We start from the raw sequence: 12,916 nt of genomic DNA, 5'->3' as shown, positions 1-12,916 counted from the left end.
CACCCCACAGAGCGATATTATTCCTTCTACTCACATGTCCATTGCTCATACTCCAGGATAGACTTGGCCCTGACAAACAAGGAGACCCTGAAGGCCATCCGAGAAATTAACATATTACCTATGACTTGGTCTGATCACTCCCCGGTAATGGTAGTTTGGGAGCTGGAGGCCGGTGGGATCCCCCCAGGGCCCTGGAGACTGGGGAGGTTCTTACTCAATCACCCTGACGCCCTTCTCAATATTCGACAATCCATACAGTTGTACCTTGATATTAACAAATCGGAAGATACATCGATTTTTAACAATTGGTGCTCTCTCAAAGCGGTGATTCGTGGATGTGCCATCCAGACTGCTGCCAGACTTAAACGTTCTCAACAGGCTGAACGCCAGCTCGCTGATACAGAGGCGGCCAGACTGGAATTGTTGCATAAAGCGAATCCTCTCAATAAATCCACCCACAAGTTATTATTAGCCGCCCGGGAAAAGGTAAACGCTTTCGCACTTAGAGATGTGCAGCGCAATATTGCTCGATTAAACCAGAGGTTTTATGTACTCGGCAACAAGGCGGGACGCCTCTTGGCACGGAAACTACAGAGCAAACGGGCTAGGGCCAGGATACACTATGTCTGTTCCTCTACGGGATCTAGGGTATCTGACCCCTATGTTATTGCAAACACCTTTGCAGAGTACTACTCCCAACTCTATAATTTAAGGTCTGACCAGACTACTCCCCAACCCAGAGAGGTTGATATACAGTCGTTTCTTAAAGAGATCTCCCTCCCGGCGTTGGACTCTGCGGCCTGCCTGTCCCTTAGCTCCCCTTGGACATTAGAAGAACTAGATGCAGCTATCTCTGCTCTCCCGAGAGACAAGGCTCCTGGCCCCGATGGCTTTCCCTCCAATTTCTATACATCATATAAGAATGACCTGGCCCCCTTACTGCTGTCTGTTTTTAATGAGGCATCGGGCGGGGGGAAATTTCCCAGAGAAATGCTTGAGGCACAGATAGTAGCCATCCCAAAACCTGGCAAGCCCCCCACAGCAGTCCAAAATTACCGTCCCATAGCTTTGTTGAACACAGACGTCAAACTTTTTGCATAACTAATCGCTAATCGCCTCTCCCCCCTGCTTCCTTCCCTCATAGCTGCTGATCAGGTGGGCTTTGTCCCGGGCAGGCAGGCCCCAGATAACACCCGAAGAGTGTTTAACATATGAGAACATTGTGATGTGTATAAAACGCCCCTTCTTATACTCTCACTTGGCATTTGACAGACTCCACTGGGGATATCTGAGAGCTGTTCTAGGTAAATTTGGGTTTGCGGGGAGGATCTTGGATTCCATTTCTGCTCTGTACTCTGCCCCATCTGCAAGGGTGTTTGTCAATGGCTGTTTGTCAGGGGATTTTAATATCACTAACGGAACCAGACAGGGTGGCCCCCTGTCACCCCTTATATTCGCCTTAGCTATTGAGCCGCTGGCTGAGACCATTAGATCTGAGCCAACAATTACAGGCCCAGAAATAGGAGGTTTGACTCATAAGATCAGCCTGTTTGCCGACGACATATTGCTCTGCTTAACTCGCCCAGATGACTCACTAATTGCGCTACATACTATTCTGGAACGGTATTCCAGAATTTCATACTACAAGTTGAACACAACCAAAACCGAGGCCCTACCGCTTCACATACCGCCACGTACTGTGACCTTACTTAAGGACCGATACTGATATGCCTGGCAGGTCAGATCCATTAAATACTTAGGAATTCACCTCTCCCAAGATAGAGACTTATATGATTGCAACTATTTGCCCCTCCTTAGCGCCTTCGAAAAACTAATAATGAATAGTCCCTTCATGAAATATCATGGCTGGGACGCATTTCCGCGACCAAAATGATATTATTCCCTAAACTTCTATATTTGTTCCGGGCTATCCCCCGTAGCTTCCCCAAGCCTCTCCTAGTGAAAGCTAACATGATAACTTCCCAGTATATATGGAAGGGAGCTAGGCCCCGCATAGCTAGACAGGTCCTGATGTTGCCTAAGACGGTCGGGGGTGTAGCCTACCCAAACCTGGAGGACTACCACTCCGCTTGCCTTCTCAGTCAGGCCCGAGATTGGTTCGACATGCACGGTCCCAAGCCTTGGGTCCTCATAGAGCGATCCTTTCTCGGCTCGATCGACTTGAGAGATATGTTTCTAATGCCCGCCCATTGTGTTCCAAAACAGCTGGGCCCGGGGGAGTCGGTTAGATGCACCCTGAAGCTTTGGCATGCGGTTGCGGCATCTGACCCGAAAATCAGGTTGCCCACGGCTGATTTACAAACTAGGACTGTTGCCAGTCTCATACCCCACCTTTGGTTAGACACATGGATCGAGGCTGGGATTGAGCATTTGGGGGGCCTATACTCAAAGGGAGGTTTGGTGCTCTTCTCTAGGTTAGTAAGCCATTCAGGTATCCTAAGGCAAGACTTCTTCAAGTACCTACAGGTCCGACACTGGCTACAGTCGTGTGGGAGGGATGGAGTTGCTCCCGTCCCCCTTCCGGCCTCCCTTCGCCTCAGACTATCCTCTTCGGATCATAGCGGGGGGATTTCTAAATGGTATCAGTATATAACTCTACTCTCTAAACAGGGTAAGATTCCCTCGCAGCTGAAGTGGGAGAGGGATCTCTCCATTGACCTACGGGAGGAGGAGTGGGACTCCATCTCCTCGAGGTGCTTTGGGATCTCGAGATGCCTTCAACATTCTGAGATGTACTATAAACTGTGCCAAAGGGCGTACTTTACTCCACAGCGGCTCCATACCATTTGGCCTTTGGTCTCCCGGCTGTGCTGGAGGAATTGTGGTCATGTGGGTAATATTCTACACGTCTTTTGGGAATGCCCCGTTTTGGGGTCGCTGTGGACCGAAGTATTCTCTCTTCTCCGGGAGGTACTGGGGGTGGAGGTCCCTATGAATCCTATGTTTGCTCTATTCCATTACACATCACCTGACCTATTACGTTGTGATAGATACATTGCTGGCCATATCCTCATATCCACCAAGGCTGCGATTGGACAGCTTTGGAAAACACCAAATGTACCCACTATCCAAACCATTATTATCAGCACACATAAACATTACCTATTTGAAACGGCTGGAGGCATTTACTCTACCTCACCAACGTCAGTGCTAAATTCTTGGTTGAAGTGGAAAGAATTTCGGGAGCGGAGAGGGCTGCCTATGATTAGTACTAGCCCTATAGAACTGTCACAACTACATTCTCCCCAATCTGATGCTGCCTGATATTATTAATATATATCTGATATACCATTTGTATTTTATACCTATACTTCACTAGGTGTATTGGGACCGTTCCCAATTGTGGAACTTGACCCGCATCTATGTTATCCCCTGTGTGTCCCATTGTGTTGTCTCTCTTCTTTGTCTTACTTTATTTCTTTCTCTATCTGTTAGTTGTTTAGTTCAATATTCGTATGTTGCTGGATATGGTAGTTCATGACTAGGACATGGCATACACCGCTATACTGTCACTGTATTGTTGTATTTTTGCTTGATATTCAATTCAGTCAACTACTATTCATGAAGGAATGCACATGTACCGCTGTATCTGGCCTTGTTTGTATGTGTTCAAAAATAAAATAAAAATCATTGTTTAAAAAAAAAAAAAAAAAAAAAGAAGTGATCATTTCACTTCTTTTTGTGGGAGCCATGCAAGGAGGAGGAGGAGGAGGAGGAGGAGGAGGAGAAAAGAGATAGAGATAGAGGAAGGAAGTGGAGAAGAGAGAAAGAGAGCGAGGAGGGGGAGAAGAGAGATAGACAGAAAGTAGGAAGAGTAGATACTTGGACATTGGCCACATTTTCTGTATGTACTAAGCCCTGGATGCCAGGGTTCTGGTGCGGTGGGTAATACCAGCTCTTGCAGGTGTTACCCCATAGAAGCCTGTAGGCTTCTTTCCAAATCTGCCCTCTCAGATCCTTCCCAGCAACTCCCCCCAATAGTACATATGCGTTATGAGCTGCAGCTTATTGTTGTAATGGGTCTTAGTCATTGTCAGGTGACTGGGACACTGCATCACGCCATCCACGGAGGTTTCTGGTCCTGGCAGTTTCCAGGTAACTGGGACTCAAGTGGGCCGCTCTGATTCCTGGTCCTGGCTGTTGCCTAGCAACCAGGACACCTTCTTAGCTGCAACAAGTTTTAATTATTTGTCTGGTTTTTCCCTATTGGTCTGTGCTTCTGGTAAAAGGCAGTTAGTCCTGCTCAGCCTTGCTGGTGATATGTTCAGTTTCCTGTTACTGTTTCTAAGTGCTATTGCCTAGTCTCTGGACCCTTGCTGAAGCCTTGTCACTTGACCCCAACCCCGATCCCTGAGCTGTGCCTGATGCCCTGGCTGTGTGCTTGCTAAAGTCTAAGCTAAGTCTCTGTTCTACAAAATAAAGTGCTCTTTGAGTTCTTTGCTGTGTAATTTATAGAGTGCTCCACCTGTGTTCTGTTGGAATCCCCGGCAAATGAACTGTGCATCTGTGTGCAAGCTCAATACATCTCTCAGTCCTGAATTATTACTGTGGATTCTTGTGCAAATCTTATTTCACTGCTGTTCTAACAATAAGTGACTGTGTACATTTCCATTGCTGTGAATACAGTATCTATTGTGGCTTCCTAAAGCTACTGTGTTACACCATCATTACTGTGTTCTAAGCACTGGTGTTTATTGGTATAGTCTATCCTCAGTTGCATTCCACCTGTGCTCAATTATAGTGCTGCATTCCTTAACTCTCATTACTCTCATGGTTACAGTCCAAACTCATAATCTGCATATTACCTGCTGAGAGACCATTACTACAACCTGTCCCAGAATCTTGAATACGCCTAGTATTCTAAAGTGTTTCAAGTTAACCCATGTCCTGCCATACTGCATCTACCCTGAGTTACCACTCCAGATAATAATCCTGTAGTCTCCAGCCATTTGGCAAAGCCTCTACAGCTAGAGATGTAAGTCCTGGTGGCCACCTAAGTACTGGCGTGCATATCAGGCACTAAGGGAACAGGTGATTGTTATAGGCAGAAGTCCCTCTCATGGGTTCAAGGGGTCTTACACAATTGAGATGGCATTCCCTACCATTATCTCCGCCCACACACTACTGTAGTAGTTACTGAGAATGGATCCTGCCTTACAAAATCCTGTTCAAGTCTCATCCAGTCAGACTCAAGGCAGATTCAGTTCCAGATCCTGTGAACAAGCTGCAGAATCTTGACAACACGCAAACTCTGTTGTGGCAGGCTTTTCTTGGACAGTCAACTCGTGTGGATGTGCTGCAGCAGCAGCTTTCTCAGCCCCTACAAAAACATTTGTACACAGTTAATTCTTGACATTGTCAACTGTGTTACGGAAAAACCATTGACACTCCTTTCAGCTGTACCCAGCCTCCTCAGTCTTCGTGTATGGCAAAACCTGAATGACGGAGAAATCTGCACCTGGTGGTAATACAGCTACAAATATTATTAGCAAGTATAAATCAAATACTGTATATAAGGAGAAGCAGTACTCTCTAGGTTGGGGCACCCAATTGTCAGAGTACAAATACTGTAAAACATAACTACAAGTTGAGTATCCCTTATCCAAATTGCTTGGGACCAGAGGTATTTTGGATATGGGATTTTCCCGTATTTTGGAATAATTGCATACCATAGTGAGATATCATGGCGATGGGACCTAAGTCTAAGCACAGAATGCATTTATGTTTCATATACACCTTATACACACAGCCTGAAGGTCATTTTAGCCAATATTTTTTATAACTTTGTGCATTAAACAAAGTGTGTCTACATTCACACAATTCATTTATGTTTCATATACACCTTACACACACAGCCTGAAGGTCATTTAATACAATAATTTTTAATAACTTTGTTTAATACACAAAGTTTGTGTACATTGAGCCATCAAAAAACAAAGGTTTCACTATCTCACTCTCACTCAAAAAAGTCCGTATTTCGGAATATTCCGTATTTCGGAATATTTGGATATGGGATACTCAACCTGTATTATTATCTAAAATAGGGATAAAGCTCAAAAAAAGACACAACATGACAAAACACCAAACAACGTAAAGAAAACATGGACTGATGATACTTATCTATCGTGGATATCAGATCTATCCGTAGTATCTATTGGGATGCTGACAGTATGCACTCCCAGTGAAGTGTATCCACCAATGATCAAAGCAATTGTGTCAATTCACAACAATTGTGTATATGTACTCCAATTACTCAAGACGTAACAGTATGATATCAGGAACAGTTGGCATCATACTTGTTTCTCAAATATAAATCCTACAGTTGAAATCTGTATAACTGTCCCCTGGCGATATTAAGGTTTACTGTAGTAATCACAATTAAAGGGTAAATTGCAAATATCCACACAAGAGAAAAAGAGCAATTGTGTGGGTGCACTGAGAACCTCTTATAAAAAGTATATTTATCTTCATTAGTATACATAAAAATTATATGAGGATGTAGGGATGTGCGCCTGCCCAAATCTCTAGATTTGAATTTTGGATCTTTATCTCCTTTGTATTTTGGATATGCATTGATTTTGCCCCAACCGCATAATTTTATTCTATTTTTTCCCCACAGTATTATTAACCTCAATGACATTTATTTCCACTCACTCATTTCCAGTCAAATTTGACTACCTCACAGCTCATAATATTGTTTTCATCCATTTTAGGCCAAAGGCTGCAGCGAGATGGCTGGTTACTAACCAACAGAACAGCCGCACAAACATACAGCAGTTTATAGCACATCTATGAAGTATTGCCACACAGCAGTGCAGAAATGAAAAGTAGTGCAAGGTGGAATTGTCCTTGGGCCCTCCCTCCCACCCTTAGGTTGGATATTAAAAAGGACATGCCTAGTTTAACAAATCAAGCATTTCAGTGACAGGGACTGACACTTTTGTGGCTGAAGTGCTTGCTTTGTTTGGGCCCCCGCAAACATTTTTTGGAAAGGACTACCGCCTTCACTAATGAGGAGGTTGATGATGACGGTGTTAATTACATTATGATCTTGTAAAAATAGATTTTACCGCAAATGAAGTAACATGGAGGAGGTGCCTAAATGGCTAACATCCCTACCTCTACTAATTTTGGCCTCACAAATGGAGCAGATACTTTCACAACCATTGTCAGAATTTGTGGTAAAATAATTCCACACCAAAGAGGTGGCTTTTTTTGGTCTTATGCCCAGGCATCACAATGGCTTTCTTTTTATCATGGGCAAGAACTTCAGCCGCTGGTGGCTGACTTACACACAAACACACACAACATCATCATCATCATCATCATCATCATCATCAACATTTATTATTATTATTATTATTATTATTATTATTATGTTGGTTGTGTGACCCAGGCAATATGAAATGAATAAAAAAAAATGTTATATTATTATTTCTAACTCTCACTTAGGGGTAAATTAACTAAGGTGGGAATTTTTTTTTTTTTATAAATAGTGATGTTGCTTATAGTAACCAATCAGATTCTACTTTACATTTATCTAACTGATTCTAGAAGATAATAGATAGAATCTGATTGGTTGCTATTGGCAACATCACTAGTTCTAAAAAAACCTCCCACCTAAGTAAATTTACCCCTAAGTCCAAAAGTTTTTCTCACCGCTAAATGTAATACAAGCTTTAACTCTGTCCTTGATACTAATACAGACATACAGTGACTGTACACTTCTGCCTAGAACAAGGCATTTCAGAACATTTTAGCAACATGGTATAACATTGCAAGTTTGTTCTTGTGGTTCACAAGGAAGCACAGGAGAGCCACTGATATGAGATTTGCTGTGCCCTGAAATAGAGTTGCACTTAAACTTGTTATTGCACTGACTCCATTTCTGAATGACCTATATATGATTTGTATGAAATTTATTGGACTGTGTGTGGCACATATCTAGAAGTCTTCTCTCTCTCTCTCTCTAGAAGTCTTCTCTCTCACTCTCTCTCTGGGAGTCTTCTCTCACATCTAGCAGGCACCAGGTTCTGGCAGCATAGTCGCCAACATTTCTGGGTGGCCCAGGTACTAGGGTGCATGCCCACAGGAGTGTGGGTTATAGTTTCAGGAGGGAAGAGGGGGGGGGGGGGTGTGATTAGGCCTTCCCTGTACTCCATACAGAGGTCCAGATAACCCATACTCACTCCACCACTTGGATTCCCAGCCTAGCTGTAATTGGAGACTTACAAACAGGCCAACAGAGAACCAGCTCTAATCACCTTTTTATAGGGAAGATGGGTGGTGTCAGTCTTAGGAGGAGTTAGAAATTGAGTTGACACCTAACAGTTGGGCTAAATCATCCATTACCTTTTGCAATCCTGCCTTTTCCATCTCTGAAATATATGCAGGATCAGAACCTTTTTCACCCTAGAGGCAAATAAGACCCTCATCCACTCGCTGTCATTTCTATGTTGGACTACTGTAACCTCCTCCTATTTGGCCTGCCTGACCCCCACCTCTTTCCACCCCAATCTTCCTCTCCAAATGTACTACATCTCCGTCCCCTTTCCTACATGCCCTTTCCTTTTCAGAACCCAGTTCAAACTTCTCACACTCTCTTATATGGCGTTCACTACATCCCTCCCATTTACATCTCTGACCTCATCTCCCTTCACACGTCTTTCCTCTTTGCTCCACAAATGAATGCCACCTCTCCTGAAAACTGATCACATCCTAACACGCCCATGCTTCTTCCTACCTCTGGATTGCTCTCCCTATTAGACTCTCCACCTCTTAACAAAACTTTAATCGGGCTCTTGGCTCACTTCTTTATCAAAAACTTCCAGCTATCATCCTAACCCATAGGTTCGTAAACTTGGTCTCAGGACCCCATACAGTCAGCATTTTCCAGGTAACCCAGCAGGTGACAGGTGTATATATTACTCACTGACACATGTTAAATGGTCCACAGATGGAGCTAATTATTTCACTTGTAATTCTGTGAGGAGACCTGCAAAACGGTATCCGGACTATAGATCTACACTAAAAAGGTCTACATTCAATAGGCCTACCACTAATGGTAGACATGCATTAGGTCAACAGGGTCAAAAGTTCAACATGGTCAAAAGGCTTACATGTAAAAGGTAGACAGTACAACAGGTCAACAGAGTCAAAAGGTCGACAGGGTCAAAGGGTCGATCTGACAATGGTCGACACATATGGTATACACAAGTTTCTGGGTTTTTTTTTACATTTCAACTTTTTTATACTTTACCATCCATGTGGACTACAACTGGGAATAGTAACCTGCCTGAAGCATGGCAAGCAAAGAGAGCCATGTGGGGGGAAACGGTGCACTAATGGGACTTGTTTGTGGCAGAAAAATGGAAAAAATACCCCCACAAATTTGTCTACCTTTTTTGTGTTGACCATTTTCATGTCGACCTTTTGACCCTGTCGACCTTTTGACCCTATCAACCTTTACTTATGTCTACCTATTCTATGTCAACTTTTTGGCCCTGTCGACCTAATGCATGTCTAACATGAGTGGTAGACCTATTGACTGTAGACCTTTTGACTGTAACTCATAACCCACACCCGGAACAGCAAAATATACACTGTGTGGGGTCCTAAGGACCGAGTTTGAGAACCTGTGTCCTAACCCTATGATCCATGCTAATTGCTCACTATTTCCCCATCTTTGTTACCCCAGTGTGTCTGCCCCTCCCCCTTTGCAGGCAAGCTCTTACTAGCAGGGCTGTTTTACCTTTTATGTATTTCCTTCCATAACTTATTCTATTATCTACTATCTATTGCCTACAATGATACCTAATCCCTGGTTACTGCCACCCTACTGCTTATTTGAGTATTGTGAGCACTGATGCAGAAATATTTATAAACCTTGTCTATGTGCTGCAATGTCTTGTACTGTAAGTCACTTTTATCGTATCTTGTTTTGTTCATACTGTTTCTGTACTTTGTAAGGTGCTGCAGACTCCTTGTGGCAGGGGTGTTTTAACAGGATGGGCCCCCTCCTCTATACGACATAGTAGTCTTCAGCGTTTTGCTGGAGTCTACTGCGCATGCGCACTTCTCCGGAAACATGGCGGGTTCCGGAGACCAATATGGCTACTGCGCATGTGAGGCAGCCATTTTGGCTGCAATTTTCACCACGACAGCAGTGCCCGACGCTGGACTCCAGAAAGGTGAGTATTAAAATATGTGTGCAATGTGTGTGGTGCGGGCTTCCCCCCCTTCCCCCCTGGATCCGGCACAGTGCTGGAACCGAGGGTGCCGCATTACCGGTGGTGTACCTGTAACAGAAATGTTTTTACAGAAAATGCTGCAAATTGTAGCAATATTTTTATTGCTCATATTTAGCTGTTCTTTAAATTGTCCCCTAATGATCAATCTTAACAATTTGCATTTCCACATTTTTCTTTAGGATAATGGACAATGTCCCAATTTGGGGGATAAGGACTTACATATGCCTACTCTTGTTGCATAGAGGTAAGTTGAACTACTGTATAGTATTTTTAAAGTGATGTGATTCAAATATATTTAGATAGATAGCTAGATAGATAGCTAGATAGATAGATAGATAGATAGATAGATAGATAGATAGATAGATAGATAGATATGTTTCACTTATATGTATACTGTATGCTTATTTATGGGGGTTTACAGTTATCTATATTAGAATTCCAGTAGTTTATATTTGAGCAAACTAGTAATGTAAGTGTTCATTTAAGTTGTAAAGACAACAGTTTGTTTTACTTAGATATCTGATCAGAATATATACATTTACGTCTCTGCCAAAGTGTAGGCATTTTACAGAACACTTGGAAATTCTAGATAAATATATTATACTGTAAGAAACAAAATTATTCTTTGACAAAAAGCCTGTCAGGGGGTAACTAGAATGTGCCCCACAACAGGGCCGTCTATACACCATCAGAAAATCATACCCACCACAATGTCCGCTGCACCCGCTGTCAGTTTCCGATAGGGCATTGTAGAAATTTGGGAAATTTTTCTGTATTATGTGTGCAGCCTTTTTAATCTCATTATTTTATAAACCCTATAACTGCCTGGACACATTTGTTATGCAGCTATACAGTTTGTACTTGTAGTCGCAGATTTGATTAGTGGTTGACGTACAAAGGCCACCAAGTCCCGTTCTGGCGGTTTCCACACATTAGCTGAAGAAGGCAGATTCAGCTCACAGCCTACTGAGGGACAAGCAAACCTGTCTTCTCTAATAGGTGAATAAACGCACAGCACAAACTGCTGGCAGCAGCCCACGGCTAATTGAATTCAGCCCTTAAGTGTTATTTTTCTTTTATGACCGCGTCCCCTATGTTACCGGATTCTACAGCTGATGTGGCATGGACTGCTAAAGCTTCAGTTACTCCTTTGATCCTTACATACTACAGAGTCAGGCAGGAAGCTATAGAAGGCCTGTACTGTACATTTTGTCTGTCATAAACATTTTTAATATATATTTATTCAAAAAGAAAGAGCCCAGGTCAAATTAATTTTAGCCCTTTTGCGCTTATGAAGATCCCTTGAAAGGCTGTAGTACCAAGTCAGCATTAATAACACAATTGTACCAAAAATATCCATTGATTTGCAAAAACTGCACTGATGACAAAGGACACCAGATGGCGATATAGCGACACACACAGTTCACTACTGCGCATGTGCAATGTTGGTTTCCAATGCTTGTGTCTCTGTCTTCTGAATTTGGGAAGAGTGAAGATAAGCACTCACTGGGGAGAGCATAATACTGTATATCAGGGAAGTACCTCAGAGTATCTTCTATTAAATCACCATAGTGTTGACTGTATTAAAAAAAAATAATAATAATAATAATAATAATAATGAATGAACAAATTAATCCGATTAAGACAAAATGTCATTTGTGTATTGCTTTGTGTTATACTAAACAAATCCTATTTTGCATAAAGCACACATATTAAGTATATGCGCAGGTTAAAAGCCCTATATCATAAAAATTTAAAAAAATCACAACAAAAAAGTGATATTGAATTGACATGGACAGAGTTGAAAAATATAACTATAATTATAACATTGATTTCCATTACATTTTTCATGTTGCAGGGAATGACCACATTACAATATTACAAAAAGAAATGAAACTAAAAATGAATTTGAATTATTTCACCTGTGTTCGTTTGTGTTCCTTAGGCTCGGGTTACCAATATTCTGAAGATACTAAGTTCGTGACAGTTTTACAGAGTGTGCAAGCTTGGAGCGGCTCTTGTGTCCTGTTACCATGTACACATAATTACCAAGGAGTAATTAACGATTACACATGGTATCACAATCCAGTGTACGATAACCAAGTAAAGGATTTTATAGGGAAAATTGTTTACAATAGCCTCAAAAATACAGAGCTTGATAGGTTATTTGAGAACAATGTGGAATATAGGGGAACGAAAGAGAAGGATTGCACCATACTGATAAAAAACCTGAAGAATGAACACAGCGGGCAGTACGGGCTGAGGCTGTTTAAGAGCGGAAACCCTGATTTTAAGTGGATGTCAAAGACATACGTTAATGTCACAGTATCAGGTAAGTGACGGATGTCTGTATAACAGCTGCTTCCTTACTAGAGTCCAACACTGGCCAATCTGCTTTACTGAGATTATTATTATCATCATCATCATCATCATCATCATCATCATCAAGGACGAAAGAAAGACAAAGAGAGTGAAAGCAAATGAGGGGTAAAGCCAATGCCATTAATAAGCGGGCACCTGGCCCAGGTTGTCCAACAATCTACTCTTGCAGCGTTACCCTGAGCAACGCTCACATTAACATTTGTACACGCTAAAGCCTAATTTTGATACACTATTATCTTTTAGATACTGTAGCCAGTTTAGTT

The 12,916-nt window shown here is 42.3% G+C and overlaps 1 protein-coding gene across 1 annotated transcript in view; it reads left to right on the top strand.

Moving 5' to 3' along the window:
• LOC134965921 (B-cell receptor CD22-like) overlaps positions 1-12,916 on the top strand; it is a 389,508-nt gene that overhangs the window by 26,880 nt on the left and 349,712 nt on the right. Inside the window, exons 2-3 of the mRNA XM_063942320.1 lie at positions 10,451-10,515; positions 12,217-12,603. Coding sequence (XP_063798390.1) covers positions 10,455-10,515; positions 12,217-12,603 — 448 coding nt within the window. The 5' untranslated portion in view covers positions 10,451-10,454. The remainder of the gene's footprint in view (positions 1-10,450; positions 10,516-12,216; positions 12,604-12,916) is intronic.

Source organism: Pseudophryne corroboree, chromosome 10, assembly GCF_028390025.1.
Source record: "Pseudophryne corroboree isolate aPseCor3 chromosome 10, aPseCor3.hap2, whole genome shotgun sequence".
Classification (NCBI taxonomy): Eukaryota; Metazoa; Chordata; class Amphibia; order Anura; family Myobatrachidae; genus Pseudophryne; species Pseudophryne corroboree.
This window is presented reverse-complemented; position numbering and strand designations above follow the sequence as displayed.